General features: G+C 46.5%; 1 protein-coding gene and 1 long non-coding RNA gene across 2 annotated transcripts; both read right to left on the minus strand.

Annotated features, from left to right (window-relative positions):
* Positions 1 to 352: 352 nt before the first annotated feature.
* On the minus strand, positions 353 to 15955 carry LOC122464438. The gene is made up of 4 exons (XR_006288457.1): positions 15654 to 15955; positions 5866 to 5959; positions 4754 to 4868; positions 353 to 469 (listed from the first exon to the last, which is right to left on the minus strand). It is a non-coding gene; the product is annotated as an uncharacterized LOC122464438 (long non-coding RNA).
* Positions 15956 to 20950: 4995 nt separating this feature from the next.
* Positions 20951 to 24284, minus strand: LOC119565572 (myelin P2 protein-like). The gene is given in 4 exon segments (XM_037892385.2): positions 20951 to 21217; positions 21471 to 21569; positions 21718 to 21890; positions 23508 to 24284. Coding segments are annotated over 4 exon segments (447 nt in total). The 5' UTR covers positions 23581 to 24284; the 3' UTR covers positions 20951 to 21115.
* Positions 24285 to 25248: the final 964 nt, after the last annotated feature.

Raw genomic sequence — 25248 nt, forward strand, 5'->3', positions numbered from 1 at the left:
CATAACTCCCCCTTTTACTTTGTCCTTGAAATCTACCATGGTGAATATAGCTAAAGCGTCCCTGCAGCTGGCTCATCATCAGGTGCCATAACCTCTGGGAGTTATTTGCAGCCAATGCAAGATACAGCAGCCTGTAGACTGCTCAAACCTGTGCTAGGGACCAGGCCAGTGCCTGATGGCCCGAGGATCAGCAAAATGTGAAGGTGAGTTAGTCACCTTTCCTTCCAGCCCTTTTCTGGATGTACACCAAGCACAGCTTTGCCACTTCAGACAAGCAGAGGAGCAAAGGACAGACTCAGCACCTTCTCTCTGAAGGCAGACACATTTCCAGTCCCCTGTCAAAATAATAATGTCTCACCCAGTTCTTTCATGTATTCCTCAAAGTTTTCACTGGAGACGAGTTTCCAAGTTCCCAGGAAGAGCTCAGGAGTTGTGGGAGTTTGCTGGGCATTGACAAGAAGAGCTGCTGCTACCGTGGAGAAAAAAGAAGGCGTGAGATATGTGAACCCTGACAACTTCTCTTTAAAAATGGCTTGAATACGTAATATTCAAGGCCAACTAGTGACAAATAGTGTAGGGATAAAACAATGCTAGGAATCAGATTCCAGTCACCAGCATTTTTATTTCCTTAGCCACGATATTGAAAGCAGAGCTAATTACAGTAAATGCCCTACAGTTTGGTAGTCCCAGACTCTAGTACCCATCAAAAATATAAGTCTTATGCTAGACAGCCATATTTAAAAGTGGGGACCAAAATGAGCAAGATAAAAAATTACCTAATCTAAATAACAATGACATTGGCAGCTATAGATCCTTCTGAGCAATCAGCCAATTGTTTTTTTAACCATGACTTACTTATTTGGAAATAAAGCTCGACAGCTCTCTGTCCTTTCAACAACACAGCAAGCAGACATGCTAAAATTCAGTCAGGAATCACAAATCTCTTCAGCCTTGCCAGCAACTCGTATGGCGGCAGTGCTGCAACCTGACAGACATCTGCCAGTCCCATAATTATTGTATCCACGGAATACTGTGTGGCAGCTTGGATCTCTAGTTATCATTGTGGTAAGCTGGACTCAAGTATCAACTATGGCCTTTGTATCATCTGGTGTGACCCAGACAACTTACATCTCCACCCTTCCACTCCCAGCTCCCATTGCTGCCCCAGCAGTTGGGTGTGAGGGCAGAGCCAGGGCTGCACTGTTGCGCACAGTCAACCACCAAGACAGCTTATGTCACAATTTCATCTCAAAGCCACATCCAAAATGTCAGATAATGTGACCACTTTTTTGAAACCATTGAGCCTCCCAGACAGTACCTCAGACACAAACTTTCTAAGGAATGGCAGCAACAGGAGATTCAGGACTATATTTTGTATTGATGTAGCATTTCTTGACAGATAGACAACTCATATCCACATCCTCTAGTGTCTCTGGATCAGCTCTTGCATGCCCCACAGACAACCATATGAGCCAAAAGATCCTTCTTTGTTACAACAGGATATATTGAAGTCATGGGTGGTTTAACTTACATCTTTACTATTAAGCTACTTGAGCTCCCCATCCTGCCCCTGTGGAGCTCAAGGACAAACAGCGTGCCATCTGATGATGGACTGCCCTCTTTATCATCTTGATGGTAGATGGATGTGCCTGACGTCTCTAGATAATGCTGCTGTGATAGAGTGGCTACATCACTTACCCAACCTCTAATTCATTGTTTGTGCGGCCAGAAGCCATATGCCAGACGTAACAGTGGATCCAGTTTCTACCATCCCATGCAATTTACAAAGTTTAAAATGTTTTCCAATGAAATCAATTCCTTTGCTCCTGTCTCACCCAAACTTGGTGTGTGTCTGAGAGAGAGAGAGAACGCGCAGCACTAATGGGCCTATGCAAAGTTTCTGGTAGTGTCTGGTTCAAATCTTCATTTTCTGGCTTTCTTTTCCAACTGTTATGTTTTTAAACAAACAATTATTTCAATAGCCTCTTTTCTGTACTTGCAATGATATTACTGACATACAGATGCTTCAGAGACACTTCTAGACTTTGCAAAAGTGGACATACATTTTCCCCTCTTACATATCTTTTGTTGTGAGTAGTTTGTTACAATAAACCATGTTCATTTCTTAAATGCAGATCCATTAATACCCGTGGGAAATTCTCACCAAGTTTTAAAGCCTGCTTGCTGAACTACACTCTCATTAGGGCTCTGAAGTGAGAGAATAGCGCCTTATCTGATCCCCATTAAAGATTTCACACCCCAAGAAGGGAAGGGTTTATAGTCAATTATACTTTGGTTTCTCATTATGGGCCTGACCCAAAACCCACTGAAGACAAAGAAAGACTCACATTGACTTAAATGGGCCCTTTATAAATTGGGCTAGAGAATGCCTTTGTCTGTGAAGCATTCCTTTCCAACAAGACGGTACAGGAAAATTGGATTGCCTGGAGAGACCCACTGTGAACATCAGCAAGGACTGGCTCACTGAGGAGAATGGTGTTTCAAAGGTGTTCTCAGTCTAGACAGTCTGTCCTTCAAACCGGTATAAGAGTTGAAGAAACCAGACTACAAAACTAGAAAAACAACCTGGGGACTAAAGTTTTCCTGATCCGCTGGAAAGGGGGATGGGAGCATTTTTAAAAACAGCAGTAATAAATCTCCAATACAGCAGAAGGGACTGTTCTGCTGAAATCCAAAAGCAGCTGTGGGGTGAGGGATGAATCACCTCTAATCTGCAAGGCCCTGTGCCACGCTGTCACATACTTAACAGTGGGGGACAATTCAGCGAGATAGTTAAGGGAGAAAAGATTACTTCAGCTGGGAAGAAGTTGGGACTTGCTGGGGGATGAGTCTGGATATACTCAGTGGTGAGCTGGAGCCGGTTCGCACCAGTTTGCTGGAACCGGTTGTTAAATTTCGAAGCCCTTTTAGAACCGGTTGTTCCACGAGGGACAACCGGTTCTAAAAGGGCTTCTAAATTTAACAACCGGCCAAAAGTGGCGCCCTAGGCGACGACTCTGTGGGTGCTCCGGGGCTGGAGCACCCATGGGGAAAATTTGGTGGGTGCAGAGCCCCCATCGGCAGCTCCCCGCGCCCGGCCCCAGGTCACCTCCACTCCACCTCCACCTCCTCCCCTGAACGTGCTGCCCCACTCTGCTTCTCTGCCCCCCCCCCCCCCCGGCTTCCCGCGAATCAGCTGTTCACGCAGGAAGCTGGAGTAGGCTGAGAAGCAGGCGGCGGCTTCGCGCTCAGGCCCAGGGAGGCGGAGGCAAGCTGGGCGGGGGGGCGCGAGAAGGGCTGCCTGTGCCACAGCAGGTAACCCATGGGGCGCGCAGGGGAACCGCTCCCCGCCCCAGCTCACTTCCGCCTCCCTGGGCCTGAGCGCGAAGCCACTGCCTGCTTCTCAGCCCTCCCAGACTTCCCGCATGAACAGCTGATTCGCGGGAATCCGGGGGGGGGGCATTCAGGGGAGGAGGCGGAGCGGACGTGAGCTGGGGTCGGGAGCGGGGAGCTGCCGCTGGGGGCTCTGCACCCACCAAATTTTCCCCATGGGTGCTCCAACCCTGGAGCACCCAGGGAGTCGGTGCCTAAGGCGCCACTTTTGATGTGACCTGTGGGGGAAGCAGCCGCTTCCCCTGTTCCCCCCCAGCTACGCTCCCCCTAGGAGCCAGAGGGACCTGCCGGATGCTTCCTGGGAGCTGCCCCAGGTAAGCACCGCTGGGACTCCCCACCTTGCCCCCCAGCAGGTCCCTCTGGCTCTTAGGGGCGGGGTGGGCACCCAGTACGGTGGCCCACAAGACCCTCCTGCCCAGTTCTGGGGCAGTCAGGGGACAGGGGAGGGGGTTGGATGGGGTAGGGGTTCCGGGGTGGGGCGTCAAGGAACACGGGAGGTTGGATGGGGCAGGAGTCCCCGGGGGGCGGGGGTGGGCAACGACCCCCTCGTGGGGTGAGGAGGAAACCAGTTGTTAAGATTTTGGCAGCTCATCACTGGATATACTGGGGAGTCAATGAAAGAGGTGAACTCAACTGGGAAGAGGAAACAAGAGTCATAGATTAGATCACACTATGGAAGTGAGTCTGAAGAAGAGCTGCACTGGTGCTAGACACCAGATTACCACAATGCCAGGGAAAGAGAATTGGGCCAGACAGCTGGAGGTTGGGAAGGAATTCTTAGGTATGGGAACTGGCTCCTTTGACTGTGCATTATGATAGTAATTTAGGATCAAAAATAATTAGGAAACATACCATCAATATAATATCTCATTAATGTCCACACTACAGTTAATAGGTTCAAATCTCCAGTCAGTTACACCCATGCAAACTTAAAGTCAGTTGGGCTGCACGGGTGTAATTGATAGAATTTGCCCCAATAACTTTAATTATATATTACATTTACTGACTCTTCTATCTGATGATGCAACCTTTCAACTGCCAGGAACACTGGAAACAGAAGAGTTGATATAGGCTTCCAGAATTAAAATGTACATGGAAATATAGCGTGCTTGAGTCCAGGAGAAGAAACTGAAAAACCAGCATTTGCAGACACAGCTATCACTGATGGGGTAATTCGTTGGGACATAGTGACCTTTTAATAACAATTAGTGAAAATGGACTATGGTATTAAAATAAAAAGCCTCCATTTTCACAATTAGGAGAAATAAATGATATGCAAACTGATTGCAGTTTCATGGGTATCATCTATGCTTTATGCATTGCAACTCCCATGTGGTAATATAGCTGAAGTATTCCATACCAGCACTCCACAGGGGATGGAACAGGTACATGGTGGAGTAGGTATCAGAGGCCAGGCTTCTGCTCAGGATCAGTGTTCACCCAGTCATAAGCAGGGTTCTTTACTGCCACATCATCTGTTGAGAAAGAAAACCAAGATATCAAACACAGAACATGCTGTATTTCTCGGGACCACATTGTGAGCCCCTTACTCACACGGCTGAGCGACTACTTACAAAGAGTGTCTCACTGACATCAATGGAAGCCTTTGCATGAGTGGTATCTGCTCCCACCAGAAGGTGTTCACAATGTGGCTCTCTGTAGTTCTGGTCCTTCACTAAAATGGGAACAATATATACCTTCCTCACAGTGACTGAGTAGCTAAATTCACTCCTCTTGGTAATGTGCTTTCAAATCCGCAGATGGACGCCGCGATCTAGAATTCTTACGTTCCAGCAGATCAGTTCTAAACACACCTTACTTGAAACTGCTGCTGCTGTTTTTCTGCACAACTCTCCAGAACCACACATCTTACCTACACAGGGGTCTGCACAACCCCCTAAGCAGGGTTAAATCACCTTCGAGACACAAAAACCAAATATTAGTAGCACAGAGTTTTATGTTCAGAGTTATCCAGTGGATAACACGTGCACTGTGTGTATTTAGACTCGGCTCACAAACAAAAAACATTCAACATCTAAATGTTTCCATCCCTGCAGCTTGCTGACATTTGGTACATTCCTCTGACCTATTAAGTGCTGATTTGCCAGCTCCAGCGGTAGGGGGTGCTAGAGAACACTGACCCCAAAGGACTGGAGCAGAAAAGATACAGTAGAACATTCACACAGGAGATATGTCTGTTCCACTAGTTCTGGGGTGAAGTTCACACCACTGAATAAGCATCAAATTTTACAGACCAGGTGCCGCAACCGATTCTTAAATTTGCTGATGTTATGGATGCAGCTGCTCAGTTATTGCTCTAACCTGCTGCTCTGTTCCCGTGAGCTACCAGGGGGACTCTATTTAATGAACACCTTGAAGTTCACTAACGCACAGAAGTCTCATCGATTGCAGTTCCATGCTAGGTAGTACATTGAAAGCCTATAGTTACACTATCGCACAGAACCTACTCACCTCCACATAGGTTGATTATATAGAATGGGCTGAGTTTATTCTGATAACGGTGGTGCTGCAATTCTTCTGTAGGACCTGATGTTGGTTTGGACCCCTGTAATTCAAATAACAAATGAACTGACCAAGTGTCTTGCTTCCCCGCCCCCCAGGACAGTTCCATTTTTCAACGGTCTTGACTCTGTTCTGGAAATTTAACATCTTAAAATGGGACAACTGAGAGTGTCCCATTTTATGTGCAGCATCTCTCCTCACTCCTTTACCTAGCAGAGGGCACTGCTACATGCTGCGGGAAGCCATACTCCCTATCCCCTGCCTACTGGGAGAGCAGCTACAGCAGGCAGAGGACCATGGCAATGGCACCAGATCACCCCCACCAATTAACCATCACCAAACCCCAGCCAGCAGCACCACCACCAGGCCAGCATTAGCAGCAGAACCGCCACCCAGGCTGCCGGAGTGGAGCCCAGCTGGTGGTAGCACCAACCCCTAAGGTGAGGGAAGAGGATGAGTGTGAGAAACTAGCTTCTCAAAGGGGTGGGGAGTAGGGTTGCCACTTCTGAGATCCAAAAAAATGGGACATCTAGGATTCTTCTGAGCCCATAAAACTGGACACCGGGCAGCGTGTACTGAGCACCTTTGCAGATTTCCCAGGCAACTACCTCAAAACAGAGAGGATCCTGGGAAACCTGGACTGGTGGCAACCCTCGTGGGGAGTAATGAAAGTTTTACCTTTTCTGTGTTGGGTTTTTTCCCACAATTTTGTGAACGTGGTCACCTTAACAACAAATAAATAAATAATAATAATAAAGCTGTCTATAGTGCTGCCCCCTAGTGATGACTTTATCTCAAATGTTAGCAGTCTGTGCTCTTTGAACAGAAAGGAAGGAACTCATTCCTAGCCTCCGGTTTCACCCTGAATGTCATGTCTTGTTGTCTGTGGAATCAATGGCAAGGTTCCTCCGAAGTGATTATCCATCATTTGCGCTCCGCAAGGAACAAATTGCTTCGGGAGAAGCTAATTTGTAGGGATGACTCCTTAAGAACCGTCAGCCTGAGGTGAGATCCAGTGGGGGTGGTTTACGACTGATAGAACTGGCAGCTCTGTTTATGTAATGCTTCTGCAAAAAGACCTGTTGTTCAAGGGTGGAATCAGGACAGCTTTGTTCTTGGAAAACTCCTTGTTACTGGAGAGGCATAGAGAACAGGAAAACTGGGTCACGCTTGTTGGCCTGTGGGCTGAAGGTCTTGATGCAGGGATGGCAAACAAATAGTGAAGTGCTGGGAAAAAGGGCGTGTTCCTGAGGCACAGACACTAAAGCTCTGATCCTTCAAACTCTTATGCCTGTGGGTAATTTTACTGGCAGGACTGGGGCCTAAGTCAGGAGAGGAACCACAACCCCCTCCAGCACAAATGCATTGGCTTTATTCTTTTGGAATCATTCAAAGAATTTAAAGAACTATTCCACATATAAAAATGTATGCAACTCCGTTCATTTCAGTGAGACTGTATTATTGAGGTCTGCTCGGGCCTAATTTTAAAGGATCCTAGATCTGAACCCAACCCGGACAGAGCTGTCCTGAATCCGATCCAAGGGCATTGAGTCCTTTTCAAATCCACCCCAACTTGGACCCAACACTTTCCTCTAGACCCATATCAGAGCTGCCACCTCATCCTTGGGGCTTGGCCTCTGTGGGCTTCCTCTTCCCCACACCCTGTGCCCACAATCCATCTCTAGCCACCTCCTGCCCATGAGGTAGGTAAGGCAGCAGCTGCATGCCCTAGTCCTGCCAGCTGCCACTGCCTCTCTGCACCCTATGTGCTACGGAGAGAGAGGCACTGCAACTCGTCAGCATACTCAGTCCTCAACACACGCAGCACAGCAAGGCGGCAACTGGCAGGACCTGGACAGGCAGCCACCACCACACCGATCCCACAGGCAGGAGGAGGTGATCAGAGATGACCTGAGCCCAATAGGGTCAGGTTATTTTCTGATCCTTCTCAATACATGAAGTCAGGTCACATCAGGTTTGGGTCAGATTGGAACGCTCTACTCTATTAGCTTGGCAAGCTGTAGAAGTGTAAAAAGAGACAGATTTCCTCAGGTATCTGTCAGAGGTAGGTAAGAACCACCCAGGAGATGGCTACGTGCTATGTTAGCGTTTCATACCCTGCGTCCCTAATACAGACAGAGTCATGGTGTCCAGAACAATATGACTACCATATTTCCTTAAGTAGATACGATGTGTAGAAAGAATAGTAAATATGGCAGGTGACCAGCTTGGCTTAACAGTGAAATCCTTGCTGATCTTAAACACAAAAAAGAAGCTTACAAGAAGTGGAAGATTTGACAAATGACCAGGGAGGAGTATACAAATATTGCTCAGGCATGCAGGAGTGAAATCAGGAAGGCCAAATCACAATTGGAGTTGCAGCTAGCAAGAGATGTTAAGAGTAACAAGAAGGGTTTCTGCAGGTATGTTAGCAACAAGAAGAAAGTCAAGGAAAGTGTGGGCCGCTTACTGAATGAGGGAGGCAACCTAGTGACAGAGGATGTGGAAAAAGCTAATGTACTCAATGCTTTTTTTGCCTCTGTCTTCACGAACAAGGTCAGCTCCCAGACTACTGCACTGGGCAGCACAGCATGGGGAGGAGGTCACCAGCCCTCTGTGGAGAAAGAAGTGGTTTGGGACTATTTAGAAAAGCTGGACAAGCACAAGTCCATGGGGCCGGATGCGCTGCATCCGAGAGTGCTAAAGGAGTTGGCGGATGGGATTGCAGAGCCATTGGCCATTATCTTTGAAAACTCATGGCGATCGGGGGAGGTCCCAGATGACTGGAAAAAGGCTAATGTAGTGTCCATCTTTAAAAAAGGGAAGAAGGAGGATCGTGGGGAACTACAGGCCAGTCAGCCTCACCTCAGTCCCTGGAAAAATCATGGAACAGGTCCTCAAGGAATCAATTGTGAAGCACTTAGAGGAAAGGAAAGTGATCAGGAACAGTCAGCATGGATTCACCAAGGGCAAGTCATGCCTGACTAATCTATGACGAGATAACTGGTTCTGTGGATGAGGGGAAAGCAGTGGATGTGTTATTCCTTGACTTTAGCAAAGCTTTTGATACGGTCTCCCACAGTATTCTTGCCAGCAAGTTAAAGAAGTATGGGCTGGATGAATGGACTATAAGGTCGGTAGAAAGCTGGCTACATTGTTGGGCTCAACGGGTAGTGATGAATGGCTTCATGTGTAGTTGGCAGCCGGTATCAAGCGGAGTGCCCCAAGGGGCCGGTTTTGTTCAATATCTTCATAATTGATCTGGAGGATGGCGTGGATTGCACCCTCATCAAGTTTGCAGATGACACTAAACTGGGAGAAGAGGTCGATACGCTGGAGGGTAGGGATAGGATACAGAGGGACCTAGACAAATTAGAGGATTGGACCAAAAGAAATCTGATGAGGTTCAACAAGGACACGTGCAGAGTCCTGCTCTTAGGACGGAAGAATCCCATGCACTGCTACAGACTAGGGACTGAATGGCTAGGCAGCAGTTCTGCAGAAAAGGACCTAGGGGTTACAGTGGATGAGAAGCTGGATATGAGTCAACAGTGTGCCCTTGTTGCCAAGAAGGCCAATGGCATTTTAGGCTGTATAAGTAGGGGCATTGCCAGCAGATCGAGGGACGTGATCGTTCCCCTCTATTCGACATTGGTGAGGCCTCATCTGGAGTACTGTGTCCAGTTTTGGGCCCCACACTACAAGAAGGATGTGGAAAAATTGGAAAGCGTCCAGCAGAGGGCAACAAAAATGATTAGGGGACTGGAACACATGATTTATGAGGGGAGGCTGAGGGAGTTGGGATTGTTTAGTCTGCGGAAGAGAAGAATGAGGGGGGATTTGATAGCTGCTTTCAACTACCTGAAAGGGGGTTTCAAAGAGGATGGCTCTAGACTGTTCTCAGTGGTAGCAGATGACAGAACGAGGAGTAATGGTCTCAAGTTGCAGTGGGTGAGGTTTAGGTTAGATATTAGGAAAAACTTTTTCACTAGGAGCGTGGTGAAGCACTGGAATGCGTTACCTAGGGAGGTGGTGGAATCTCCTTCCTTAGAAGTTTTTAAGGTCAGGCTTGACAAAGCCCTGGCTGGGATGATTTAATTGGGGACTGGTCCTGCTTTGAGCTCCTGAGGTCCCTTTCAACCCTGATATTCTATGATTCTATGAATTTCTGAGTGTCCACATGTCCCTTTAAGACTATCACAGTTCTTCATTTGAGAAAACCATTCTCTCCCTTACATATTATAGGCAGGCTGGTAGCACCACCTATTATTAACATTACCTGAGTCATCCCATTATAAAGTAAGTCCCATTTTTAGTTGCTTATTACTGTCTGGGCTGAAATTTTCCATGGTAGGTGTCCACTCAGGCTGAATTTGTTTTTGAAAAATTTCAGCCAAAACCATTCAGACATTTCGGACTAAGTTACAGAAAAAATTATGTTGCTTTACCCAACTTAAAAAATTCTAGCAACCTTTTCTTTGACAAGTTTTACTGCCCCGGGCACTGGACCAGAAATGTGCATGTGGTGTGGGGAGGGAGTGGTTGGCCTTTGTGCTGAGAATGTGTCACTTTTTGCCATCTCTGTGAAAATCCACCCAACTTTGGCCAGGTTATAAATCTTTGACAATCACAGTTCACACGTGCTCTGTAGAAATTTTTGAGACATTCAGAGCTAAATTCCTCAATGATTCCATTCCAATGAGCATGCTCCAGCCCAGGACTTTCCCAGCAATCGCGGGTCTGAGTCCAGGAACCAGAACTGAAAGCTGGGGGGCTGTCTCTTCCATGCTCTCAGTGCTCCCACTGCTGACGCTCCGTAGTATTGAGGAGGAAGCTGCATGATTCAAATGCAGAGGGGACAACAGTCAGACTGAGGAGGTGGGGGAGAGTAGCTTGGGAGAAGGACCCTGGGGTTTGGGGAGATTGGGACTGGAGGCTAGCAAAGAGGGAGAAGGAAACTAGGGCTAAGTATTGGGGGTCGGGGTGGGATGGGGGAGACTGGGACCCTGGATGGACACCGGAATAGGTTAGGCAATGTGATTGGGAGTAATGAGGGAAACAGAGAGAGGACAAGGGGCTAATGGGAGTGGGGAAAACAGATCAGATGAAGATCCGGGGGGAGACTGGCAATGGCTGGACAGGCCAGGAATTCCTGGGGTAGGAGGAGGTAGAGCTGGGGGGACAGATTTGACAAGGAACTAGGATGCAGTGGCAACTGGGACTAGCTGGGCAAAGGGACTGGGTAGTCAAGGATGAGAAGACTGAGGAGTGGAGACTGGGACTGGGACAAGGAGGCAGAGGTGGGGAAGAGAGAGAATTGGAAGGGTGACAGCCTTCAGGGGAAGGGCAGAAGGGTTGAGCTCAGAGGTGACAGAAGAGTGTACACACTACTCCACATTCTTCTCCAGAGCTGAGAATGGCACTCAGATTCCTGAATCTGCTGTCAACAGTCTGCTGAGTTTGATGTCAGCAAATAGCTGTGAAACCCACTGGCAAAGAGTGTCTCCTCTCCCCTACTAATGCCGGTCCACATAAAGGAAGACAATCTATTACTGTTACCAGTTACTCCTTTAGCTCAAGTGGCAGAGGTCTGGGAATGGATCTAAAGGTTCCAGTCCTCTCAATGACTCAAATGTGTTAATATGACTGAATTCCTGTTTTTATGACAACCTGATTATTTATAGCAGAAGTTTAATTTCCTTAAACATTTGCAACTGACCATGACTAGTAAGTATTACTAATAGGTTTTTTTAAATATAAGACTATCAGGTTGTGCACAGAACTACATAATCATGTGCTCTTAGCATACCATTTGTCCTTTCTCCCATTTGGTCCTGGTGTGTGTTACACCCAGTTGTTGTGTCTTGTTTTAAAATGATTATAAGCTCTTCAGGACAGGGACTATGTACTTCCGTGTGTTTGTACAATGCCTACACAATGGGGTCCTAATTATTAATGGAGCCTTTGGGTAAGCATAATTATAAGAGTAACTTTTAATCATAGAACTAATATGGTGAAAAACTAATGATTAAAGACAACTGAGTAGCTTTATTTATAACCCTAAGTTCATCAGTTTGGGCAAAACTGTCCAGTTCGCTGGGTGGTGCGAATTGAGTTTCAGGTACCTAAATACCCTCCCTGCAAAAAAAAAAAAAACCCTCAGCTAGACTGGAGTGCTTCCTCAGCTTTACTCTGAAACTGGCTGTTAGAAGGGTTCACCGTGAGACACAATGAGTTTTGTAACAAAACCCTCACCACTAAAAGTCACTGGTTTCAGCTGAACTTCTTGCTGAATTCCCCTTTTTTGATCTCTACCGAAGCCAGAGACAGGAAAAAGCTTAGTGAGAGAAAAGGTAAAACTCTGATCCTTTTATTCAGTGACAATCTCCCTGAAATTTGGTGGCACAAAGTGGAAACTTCAGCCTCAACTTGGCACTGAAAACCAAAACTTGGATGATGAGCTTTTGCAAAATAAATCCAGGCTTTCTTTCCTAATTAGAGATGGAATTGACTCTAAATTAGCTACTTAAGTTATGAATAGTGCTAACAAACAATTTTGTATTTGTATAATTGTGTTACAAAGAGAAGATAGTAAAGAGAGGAACCCAAGAGTCCACATTAGAGAAATGATTGTTCTAGCTACCTCCTAGCAACAACTCTTCTCTTTTTTGTTATGCTCAACAACCCAGAAAACCCTGCCCTTCTCCTATTAAAGGCTGGTTTAAGGCATGTTTTTGGAATGTTTTAGTTATTTTGGAGAAAAATCAAGTCAATTATGGGTTACACAGTAAATTGAAATCCTCTTCGGTTAACCACATCAGAGATTCAAGCTGCTACTGCAAGCATTCTGGAATGGGTTATAAAATACAGGAGATGTAACCAGTGAGTCTTTCACAGCTCCAGCAAACAAGTTACACTGAGACCACAATTCAAGAGGCACACCCCTAGCACGCTATAAGACTCGGACATTTGCACCTGCAGTTGCCCCAAATAATCCAGTTTAACAGTGTGTTGTACTACCAACAGCAAATCTAGATAGCCACATTCTCCCCAGAGGTGGGCAACTACCACTTTGATCCCCTTACCTTCCCTGGTCACCCTTAGGCACAGAATTACTTTGCTATAGCTACATTGCTCAAGGGTGTGAATAATCCACCCCCGAGTGACGTAGTTACACTGATCTAAAGACAGCACTATGTCGGCAGGAGAGCTTCCCTCGCCAACATAGCTACCACCTCTCAGGGAAGCGGATTAACTACACCTACCGACAGGACAGTTCTCGCCTGTTGGCTTAAAGCTTCTTCATTCAAGTGCTACAGTGGTGCAGCGGTTTAAGTGTAGACCTGCCCTTAGATAAGGAGCTCCATAGGGGAGAGCCATTTTCAGGTATGACTGGTAAGCACATTGAGCACTACCATAAATAAGTGATAGCGACCTACTTTCTAATAGCCTTACTCCCACCAAGGAGTGGCCTTCTCCATGGCTTACATCAGGAGAGAGGGTGTTGGGAAGTGGGCCACTTTGAGTTCAGAAATAGAGGAAGAAACTATTATCTCCTTACTGGTTTCAGAGTAACAGCCGTGTTAGTCTGTATTCGCAAAAAGAAAAGGAGGACTTGTGGCACCTTAGAGGCTAACCAATTTATTTGAGCATAAGCTTTCGTGAGCTACAGCTCACTTCACTTAACCTCAAAATGTCTTTCTGTACCTTCACCCCCACCTCTTGATGAGGCCTAATTCCCCTCTGACTTAATTAAACACAGAAGCATTTTGAAGCCACTGCTTTGACTGTTCATTTAGTTTGTCTTTTTGAAGAAAGATCTTTTGGAAGCATCATTGCTACTGCAGCTTTCGTCAACCCTTACTGGCTATTGGGGTAGAGGTTTAGGGTGGTACTTTTCCTCAAACAGTGTAGAATTCACATTACTCTGAATGTGGGTTACTAGTGCCTTTACCCTCAAATTATGGAAAACAGAGTATACTGGTGAGTTGAGTTCTTGTTGTTACCTCATGCCTGACCAGCAGCAATTCAGTAACCATTAAAGAACTAGGACTAAACACAATCTTACTCAAGGGCCTTAAACTTGTGATCTGGCTCCTGTACCCAGCAAATTAACTGAAGATTTAGATAAGAAGCACCAGTATGCAGGAGATTTAACCACCACATTTGTTTAGGTAGTTCAAGAATTGGCCTCTGGGGTGTAGTGCAATGGGATGGTTCCTTCTTCCTAGCTAGGAGGAATATACTCTACAGCTTCCTCACTAGCTTTTCCTGGTGTTTAATTAAATAGGTGAGGAAATGAGGCTTTGTTGCAAGTTTCCTTTTCAAGAATAACTTGGAAAGTCTGAAGCAGGCTGGGTAGCCAGGCTTTCATTCCAACAACCCACCCTCTTAGTGCTTACTAAATACCACACCTGTGATTTGTAGCAAGTTGCTACAGATTTGCCTTTTTGTTTCTCCAAAATTGAAACTCTGGAAAGACTTTACCATATAGATCAAGAAGGGAATTATCAGGAGACTGTTTCTTCCTGATTTTGTGCAATCCCTCAGGTACTATAATGATGGATAGCGGTGCAAAACCCTGGAGGTAAAGAGTGTCCTACAGGAAAGTTAAAAACTAACCAGATGAATAGCAGTGGATGAAGTGTTAAAGACTGTATTTCTACTTTCCAACTTGATTACAGAATACTGAGTAAATAGAGATACCTACTGCTTGCCAGTCCCCAATGTTAGCATTCACTCAACAGGACTGCTTTCCTTCCCACACAGCTATCTGAGGTTGTTAGATCAATTCAATCGCGGTATTGCAGCCCCTGTGACTACAGCTATCCGCAAGCTGTTCCTCCTACACACTGAGCTATCCCACAGGAGCAGAAAGCCACAGGCAATGGTGCTAACTTACAATGTGTTAAACCAGATCCTTGCTTTAGTGTTTTTCTACAAGGCACAGGAGAATTTTCCCATCCAGCCCAGCTTTGAACTATTTAGGCAAGCTCCTACCTGCTCCCTCCCTTAGACTTCGGTGTTTTGAAGAAAATGGGGACTGACTAGTCACCACACATTTTGCAAAACCAAGTCACGGCCAGTGAAGTTTTGCAGATTTAAAGCCAAACCAAGATTAGCTTCTCTCTTACTGAACCCCTTATTCCCCTTCCCTTTTCTTTCCAGCAAGGGCCCCACACCATCTCCCCCCTCAAGCCATGCATCGCCAGCTCATCAGTCCTTGTAACAACCCCAGAGAGATAATTTGAGCCCCATAAGGCCAAGATAAATTGCCAGAAGAAGCCATACTTCTGCTTTAGTGTTACCAGTTTCTGGAATTTAGGTCTCCAGGTTTTTAGCTTTTTCATAATTAAGAAAAACAGGTTTTAGTGAGCATATGTGTGACCATTTTTTCATGCTCAGATGAAGTCTTTTCTGAAGCACCAACCCTCCCCCGCCCCCCATGAGAATGAATTCCAACCAATCCCTTCCATAGACAGTTGTGAGAACTGAAAGAGACAAGAAGGTTCAGATAGTCTCAGTGTGACTTCTAAAATCCCACCCTCCAGTACTTGCTTCCAAAAATGTTTTAACCAGTAATAAAGCTTCACCCCCTCCCCCAATGAGTTGCAGAGCAGAGAGTCACAGAGGCAGCAAGAGGTCTGTTAGTTTTCATTACAGCCAAGGGCAGACCTTACAACCAGCAATAACTTCTAAAAAGAAAGTGAGACATTAAACTCACACACATTTCTTACCCAGTGCTTTTATATAAACCTCAAAGTTTTCACTGGAGACAAGTTTCCAGGTCCCTAGAAATAGGTCACAAATGTTTGAGAGCACATAGCAAGAGACAAACGGTTGGAGTGAATTATGAAACTCTCAACTGTTTCTTTTTGAGGATGCCATGAATATGTGATAAGCCAGGAGGACCAATGAGAAAGCCAGGAGGACCAATGAGGAGTCAGAGGCTCCAATCACCAGCATTTCACTAGTTTTGCTTTGATCAGAAAACCAAAATCTAAGGCATTGGCAGTAAACAGCTCAAAGATTGGCTGTAAGAAAGTGCCTCCCCCCACCCCCAAGGGTAAAAGAGTTGCAGAAGAAATCCACACAGAGCTGGGAATAGAATCCAGGACTCCAGGCTCCCAAGCATATTGTCCAGCCATATGAAGATCTGTCTTTGATTGCAATTGTGACTTTATGAACAAAATGTCCAGTCCTAGGTGGAATGGGTTCATAAGAGGAAGGGATTACATTGTGATAACTGGGCCTAAACATTTATCCTAGTCGTGAGCTCAACTGTGAAAAGTGAGTGAAAGTTCATAAATTATCACAATAACCTATAACAACAAATGTAGATGGGCAAAGGTGCAAAAGAAAAGACTGAATTAGATCAAACAAAAAGGCCTACTGATATAATTCAAAGTCTGTGTTAAGATTATGCCTGGAAACAAGAAAAATGTGGGACTGGCACTCAATGAACCAAATCTGGTGCATCAGAAATTACAGCAGTGGAGGACTGTCAGCACACGCATGATTTAGCCTGCATCCCCATTGTAAAGTGGGTGATTTCCAACCCAGGGACTCTGGGTTCTAATCTATAGCCCCAACCAGGTAAAATAGATTGGGTTTAAAGCACTTTCTGGGTCAGAGATTGTTTAGTGTGGACAATAGGGGAGTTAAGATAAAAACCAGGTTTCCTGTGTCATCAGGACACATCCCTCAGAATGCTAGAACACAGGGTCACTCTACGCTAGCACAGATGACCCCTCCCCGCATCTTGCTGTCTGTGGTATGGATATGGCTGGATATGTATCCTCCTTTTTGACACTGGGTTCCTTGGAACCAGTGCTACCCATCTATTATCTCTTTTTTTCCTCCAAGGGTCGAGATTATTTCTGGGCCTAGGTTCAATGAGCATTTGTAACCAAAGTCAGCAGTCAAATCCAAAATTATGGGCCAGATTCTACTGCCCTTACTCCCTCACAGTGGTACCTTGCTCTTCGCAATGAGTGCGCTACATGAGGAGTCAAGGTGGTAAACTCAGACCCCATCATGGCATTCATACAAAATACTGTTTGTTTAAGCAATAGAAAAAACACCTTAAAGTGCAGCCTTTAAACCTAGCTTGCCTGGGTGTGGGCTTGGACAAGCCAAGCTGGAATAGATACAATGGTTCATGAACCATTGTACCTGCAGTTCTCAATTGAGAGAAGAAATTCACACCGTTATCTGCCACCAGGGGGTATCCGTCCAGTCTGTTTGTATGTTTGTTTTTCCCAAGACACCTCCACCCTCTTCTGTCTTTCTTGTCACCTACCCAAAATGCTTCTTTTGAGGACTCATTTTAGTCTCCTTTATATAGCCCACCACTGTCATCTTCAACACTGTATAACATGAGCCTCATTCTGTCTTTTCCTTCATGCTGAGACACCCCCCCGGAGTGCCAAGTGGGCAGAGTTTTTCTGATGCTGCCAGCTGCGTGCCGACTTTTTAACTAAGCTGATGCTGCTTTCTGCATTTTGAACCATACAGACAGTAGGCAAGATTTACCCCCCGGAGCTCAAGCATGTGCAATATCCCCCCCTTTTCCACTCACAGGAAGACACCTTTAGACTCTGATGACAGTGAAGGCTCCCCATGAGATCGTCTGAATTAGCACATTCCAAGCTGCCCTAACCCCTGTCTTCTTGGGCTGATGACTTTGCAGGCTCTGCAAGCCTGTCTCCAGGCTGCCTGGATGGTAAAGTTATTAGGTGGCTTCTGCAAGGGTTCACCTTACTTGAGATAGACACATTGCTGGTAGGGCTTGGATGAGGACTTCTGCAAACAAAAGCCCTCAGGACCCAGAAAGCAAGTCTACTGTACTAAATGCAGACTACCGGAAAGAAGAGGCATTCCCAACCCCAGGAGGAATGGGGAAGATAAAATGGTAGGTTCCCTAGGGAGAAGTGCATGAAAAGTTAAAAATTTCATCCATCCTACTCTTAGGGCCTAATGTATTGATGTAAAGACTAGGGCTGAATATTCTTATTTTCTCTCCTTTTTTATCTGTTTAATTATGGCAGTGGAATTGTTTGTTGCTTTTCTAGTAATGGGATCTTAAGAAGACACCCCTATGCTGCAGCTTCTTAATTGTTTTGTGTAAATTGAATGACGAGACTGGCACACACCCATGTTCTTCTTTCAAGGACTGGTTCATAGAAGAGAAGCTACAGTGAACACTACCACATTCCAGAGACAGGTCAATTCTCTCCTCTGTACATTACAGAGCGAGTATAAAAAGCTAGCTGATCCGCGTGGCTTCATTGTAAACACATGTGTAAGTGACTAATCAAGGTGCAAGGTAACAGAAAGAACTACTGTGCTTAATCTCCCTAAGAACGGCATTTGTGCTGTCAGATTTGTCCTCAAAGAAAAGCTGGCTGGGAATGCTCTGCTAAAGTTTGAGTTCACTGTGGATTACACTTTCAGATAGAACAACAGCATTCAAGGCTAGAAGGGACCACCAGCTCATCTAGACTGATCTCCTGTATAACTCAGGCCAGCAGGCTCACGCTAGATCCAACAACTGAAATTAGAGTTAAGTATTACAGCCCATAAGAGACTAGACTATTATGTTCCACAGGCAGAAAATAAGAGGGACTGAGGTACACCACTGCCCATGGCCCCCACAGTGGCAGGGAAATGATTAAGTAAGATATACCCAAATAATTGGGACACCCCCCCCCATCCTCACGGTCACTGCCAATCTGACCTAGGGGGAAATTCCTTCCAAACCCCACATCTGGTGATCGGAGAGAAAATGCTTGGTGCCACCCCAGAACCCTGGCCCACCCCTTCCCATGTACCAGCTCTAGTCATGGCCATCCCTGATGCTTCAGAAGAAGGAGATCAAAAGTACTTTTCCTCATTTGCATCAATATCATTCATTTATTTAACATGGGTGTTTGAGAAAAGCAGCTGCCTTCATCAGTTGGTATTTTTAGGTGAGGAAATATAGCAGTGTACTCTCAAGGGAAGCATTGTATATTCTGTTGTGCACTGCATTTCTTCAGACCAGCTAGAATGGCATCCAGCCCATTCATGCGTTAAGATAGAGACTTTGGTATGAATTATTGGTTTGTGTATTATGAGGAATGTGACTCACCCTATGAGTTGAGCAGTGGTAATCCAGCATGCAGAGGTGGGGGAAGGTTGCACCCTGGGTCCCATCATGTGAGGCTCCATGTTAAATTTGTTTAATCTCTAATATAGTCAGTTAGGGAAGGAGATACAGCCTTTAAGATTACTACAGCAGTGGGGAGGACAAGAATTAAGATATTAATGTACAGTTTAGATGTCTGTGGGGAAGATGTTGTGGTTTTGGGTAGATCAAGGGGACATAACTTAAGAAAGCGTTCCTATAATATTAGGATGGAATATTCACAAACCTCAAGGGAATTAGGCACTTATGCCTTTATACACCTTCCAAAATCCAAGCCTATATTTATAGAAAAGCTTTCTAGAAGGGGACTTTCACTAAAATAGATCTATTTGACTAGATGTAAGCAGGGGAATAGTCCCGCTATTGTGGGGAACTTTCCTGGCTTCTGCACTACCCTGGTGAAGTGGGCTAGCAAAAGGATCTGAGTCCTTGCTCCCACTTCCTTTAACCAGTGGCCTCCCTGCCCTTGAGGGCTCCCCTTCCACTCCGTCTGGCAGAGTCCTCGTAACCCCAACAAGGCTGGGCCCAGGATTCCTGGGAGGCTCGACCCCTAACCCGGCTGTGGTCAGCTAGGACAGGGGCTAGGGTGTCCTTACTCCAGGGTACTCTCTGCACTGGGCACTTCTGACCCACTGACCATTAGATACAATTTGAAGCAAATGCAAGTTATTTAATCAACAATTAATTTTAAAAAGAATAAGGGAAAATGGGAAAGGTTAAAGGAAACACATCAACCCGCTCTGTGGCAAGGAACATCACAAACAGTGTCTCTGGAATGTCAGGGCAGTTCACAGTCTGTTCCTTGTAAGTCCCAGGCCTTCTTCTCAGGCCCTGGCTGTGCTGCAGGGATGCTGTGGGTTGGACACTTGCTCTGGTGGTGGCAGATTCAGACGGTGGCAGACGGTCTCAGGTTCTAGGTGGCAGGGCCCTTCCCAGCATTGCCCCTACCCTGTCAGGGTTACCAATCCCCCTCCGAGTCTGGCCTGCAGAGCCTCCTGGCTGAGGCGTCTCCCTGTGCCGGGCCCACTGCCCATGGCCCCCCCTCGCTCTCCCCAGCTGCTCATGACACCTGGCTCCGGACTGCTCCAGCTCCAGGTCCACTCTGTCTTAGCTCCAGTTCCACTCTACCTCAGCACGGCTGCTGCTCTGCCTCCAGCTCCCTGGGCTGCTTCTCTGGCCCCTCTGGCTCTGGTTGCTGCAGCTCTGCTCCCAGGACAGGTCTGCTCTGCAGGCTGCTTCTGTGACTCTGCTTCCAGCACTGACCTGCTTCCTGGGCCGCTTTTCTGGCCCCTCTGGCTCTGGTTGATGCAGCTCTGCTCCCAGCATAGGTCTGCTCTCTCTGGGCTGTGCCTCTGGCTTTGGAGCTGCAGGTCTGCTCCCAGGACAGGGTCTGCTCTCTCTGGATCTGGCACAGCTCTGCTCCCCAGCTCAGCTTGGGCCTCTGCTTTCTCCTTAGCTCAGCCCCACTCTGTCTGACCCAGGAAATTCCAGCTCACATGGAGGACGGAACCTCCCTGGTCTCCTGACTCCCTGATTAGAACTGCCTGCCCTGTCATTCAGGCTGACCTGGAGCATTGGCCTCTCCCCATTGTTCCAAGGGACTGTCAGTCTCAGGGTCCTGATTCCCCATCTACCCTTCCCCCATTTAGTACTGGGAGCTAGCAACTAAAACACCTCCACTGAATGTTAGTAAGGGGCAACAGTCCCCTTACATAGATTAGAAAGAATTAGTGGGATTTTTAAATCATTTTAAACTAGAATAGACAAGCAACTTGGAAACATTATTATTCTACAAGGATAGAGGAGGACAGAGTAGGCTGGAGAAGGTAGACTAGACACCTTCATCTCACCTCTGTTTTTACAATTCTGAAGGTCAAATCTTCAAGCGTAGTTACAAGCTAACAAAGAATATGGACTCCAATATTCAGTGTCTGAAAGCCTGTTTGTTACTCTGAGACAAGCCTGTACACATTTGAGTTGGAAACAGAAGTTTGTACTGGAGCTTTCTTGTCAAGGGCCATCACAGGGAGTTTCTAGTCCAGTGGACAGGGATTGATGTCCTCTTGCTTTCTCATATATTCTGATGCACGTGACATTGTTCGTGGTACATTCCTAAAAAGGGGGAAGTTATCACAGTATGATTTTAAAATGCCTCCATATGCAGTTCAACAAATACTATCACACATGGTTTTCAGAAAACACTTAGAGAAGCAACAATGCAGTGCTGACATAAGGTAGAGTTCTTTGCCTCTAAGAGTTTCCTTCAGGTTAAAAAAAGTTAGTCAGTCATCTTCGCTACAGTTCAACTTGCGAAGCATTTACTGTGGAGATACACTGCTCAGTGATCAAATAGCAGGAATGGAACCACCACCTTCCTATCCACTAATCTTCTCTTTATTGTGGTCTCCTTGCCATTCCACTTCTGCACCTAAGTCAGTTAGCCATCATCTAAGGTTACAATACTCTACCAAAAACAAACACAAACCTCAAAGTAAAGAGTTTAGCCCACTGTCCTGCAGGTTAGAAGTTATTCAGTCTGCAGGAGGTTAGGAAAGATTGGGGTTTTTGCCTCTATAAGGCTTGTCACTTTGCCCCCATTGTTTAGCCCTCACCTTTGTTTTCCTGTCATCTGCTGTGGTTTCCTCAAACTCCTCCCCAAGCTTGAAGGAGACCTCAGTACTTTTGAAAGTGCTCTTGGTTTGGATTGTTAGCACATCCCCATCAATGCTGATGGTCACAGTGGGTTTGGTGAGGCTGCCCAGTTTCCTGGTGGCTAAACTCACACCTGCAAGTTACAAGATGTCTCAGATACTCGTTAAGCTCATGGGATAAAAGTTAAAGGAATAAGAGTAGGACTAGTCTCCTGTGCTCTCTGTACCAGCAGTTTGTTACTGTAGTGCTTAGACCAGGGGTGGGCAAATTTTTTGGCCCGAGGGCCACATCGTGGTTATGAAACGGTATGGAGGGCCAGGTAGGGAAGGCTGTGCCTCCCCAACCAGCCTGGCCCCCGCCTCCTATCCACCCCCTCAGACTTCCCACTCCCTGACTACCCCCCTCAGAATCACCGGCCCATCCAACCCCTACTGCTCCTTGCCTCGTGACCGCCCCCTCCCAGGACCCCCTGCCCCAACTTCCCACCGAGAACCCCACCCCCATCCAACCCCCCCTGCTCCCTGTCCCCTGACTGCCCCTTCCCTCCCGTGACCCCACCCCCTAACAGGACCCCTGACCCATCCACCCCCCTGCTCCCTGTCCCCCCCTGCAACCCCCCCATACCCCCATCCAACTCCCCCACTCTCTGTCCCCCCCCAGGGCCCCATGGGACCCCACCCCTATCCAACCCCCACAGCTCCCTGTCTCCTGACTGCCTCCCCCACAAACCTCCACCCCATGCAACCACCCCCTGTCCCCTGACTGCCCCACGGGACCTCCTGCCCCTTATCCAACGCACACCCTCCCCCCGCCCTCTTTCCATGCCACTCAGAGCAGCAGGCCAGGCTTATTGGAAAGCCTGGGAGGTGGGCGGGTGCAAGCCACGCTACCCGCACAGCAGCATGGTTGCAAGGAAGGAGGGACAGTGGGGGAGGGGCTGGGGGCTAGCCTCCCCAGCCAGGAGCTCAGGGGCCAGCCAGGACAGTCCCGTGGACCAGATGTGGCCCGCAGGCCATAGTTTGCCCACCTCTGGCTTAGATCCTTTAGTCCAACTGAGGTGAAGCAAAATTTATATAGTAGTCTTACGAAGAAACAGTTACAATCAATGTTACACTTGTGCTTGTATCATGTCTCACAGAGCAGTCCTCTCATGTATAGTTTGAGTAAATTACAGAAAGGCACCTACATCAATTTCCTTGTTGCGGTAGAGTCTAAAAGTCCGCAAGATATTCCAGTTCACTTGTAAGGTGAACAAAGCTTTGTTGAAACAATGCTATGGGCCTAATTCTTTACTAGTTTGCACTTTGAGTCATTCATGCAAAGTGATAACAAGATCAGTTAAGATAGGTAGCATTTGATACACCTGTGCAAAGTGACTACATGAGATGCAATGCAATGGAGCTCTAGACCCCATGTTACCTAGAGTTTAAGTTTCATAATGTTTAGTTTACTTATGTACACAGCAGGCACCTCACCCCTACTATTCTCTCCTTTCCGTAGTCCATTTACCTCCCCTGCCCCCAAAAGACATGCTCAGTCTTCCATTAAGAGCAGCTCAAGGGGCAGCATTCATGAGAACAGTTCACATCAGAGAGCCACTTCCCCTTGTCAGCTTACAGTTCTCAAAATAAACCCCTCATGTCCCTTCTGAAGAAATGAGCACTGGGAAGCTGCAGAGTGAAGAAATGTAGGAGCAGAGTTCAACCAGAGCATATCCTTTCTAGATCCCACACATTACAACATTTCTCACCCAGCTCTTTCATGTCATCATCACATTTTTCACTGGAGCTGAGTTTCCAAGTTCCTAGGAACAGGTCACACATTGTGAGGATTTGCTCAGTAGACACACTCAAGAAAACAACAGCAACTCTCAAAGAGAGCCAAGAAAAGAGCCTAAGCTATACACACCCTGAAAGTCTGTTTTTAAAGCTGATCTGAACATGTGACATTATGAGACAACCAGTCAGGAAAGTTATCATGGACTCCAGTGAATAGAATTTTAGTTTGATTTTTTTTAGCACAAACCCACAGTCAGTAAATACAGCAAAGGATAAAAAAAAATCACAATTTTAGCCCCAATTTAAAACATAGCTTCTCCAGAAATAAAAAACAAAAAAAGAAAATCACCATTCCAAGACAAGAGCAGCACAGTCTTAAAGGGATGTATGAAGGCTCAAGAAGCTAATTGTTTCAAAAAACTCCTTATCATATTCCATTAATAATGTTATTTATAAAGCACTTGGGCCCATAGATGCTCGAACTAGGGGTCCTGGGGGTGTGGCAGGACCCCATGGCTTGAAGTGGTTTCCATTACATACAGGGTTTACAGTTTGGTTCAATGGCTCTCAGCACCCCTACTATACAAATTGTTCCAGCCCCCCTGCTTGGGCCCAGATGCCCAACTTTAACTTCCACAATGGCTCTACACCAGCAGAATGTTCCCACTGGCAGGAGCTGACACCACTGCTTGAAGGGCTGCTTTCTGGCACTGGAACTTCACAGGGCAGTTAGGAAGAGGGTCCAGCAAATGGTGCATTGGCCACTATGGCAAAAGCTCAGTTGCCTTCTAATACTAATATTAGTTATTATTTGTGTTTAGACATAGTGCCTAGAGGCCCAATCGAGATCAGGGCCCTATTGTGCTAGGTGCTGTACAAACATATCAGTCTGTGCCCCAAATAGCTGACAATCTAAATACACAAGGCAAAGGGTTGGAGGGGAAACAAAGGCACAGTGCCACGAGCTAAGAGTAAAATCCAAGTCTTCTCTGGGTCCCAGTCTAGTGCTCCAATCACTAGGCCACACTTTCCCTGATATAAATCACAATAGTGGAACTTCTAAAAGTGGGTGGTGCCAGAACACAGATACATGCCAAGATGCTGCTCACTGGGAGAGTGCGTGTGTGGAGGGGAGCTAGGTCTCAAATACCACCAAACCCTTTCCATGACTTCAAAAACTGACAAGATCACCTTAAAATCAATCTGTTACTGTCTAGATAGCCCATTTAAGATTGCTGGTGATTGTGATTATCACAACAATGCTCAGTCTGTACAAGGTATAAGTAATGAAGACTTGCTGGAAGCCCAGTTAAGAGAGATGTGAAGTAATTGGAAGTAAGTGTTGGAAGGCACATGTGGAGAAGAGTGCAGCCCGTGCATGTAATGCAGCTGGAAGGAACATCTAGTCAAACGCATGGGTTTCCACGGAGCCCCCTTACAGAATCAGGGCTTAAACCAACAAAGAGCAGGCGCTTCATTGGAGAATCCTCTTGGATACCCAACTAGAGCCGCAGAAATTTACCAGTTTAACTGACCTGAAATCTCTGCCCTGCCCAAGCATACCACACTTTCTGCTACCAAAACCTTGACAGAAAAAAGACCTGCTGCCCGGTTTGATCAGAGGTCCAGCTTTAATAGGAAGCTCCTCAGTGAGGTCCCTCTCCTCAAAACTCACTTCTAACATGAAGCCTAGGAGTGCTAGGTGTGCTCGAG

This window comes from Chelonia mydas, chromosome 2 (genome assembly GCF_015237465.2).
Source record: "Chelonia mydas isolate rCheMyd1 chromosome 2, rCheMyd1.pri.v2, whole genome shotgun sequence".
NCBI classification, from domain to species: domain Eukaryota; kingdom Metazoa; phylum Chordata; order Testudines; family Cheloniidae; genus Chelonia; species Chelonia mydas.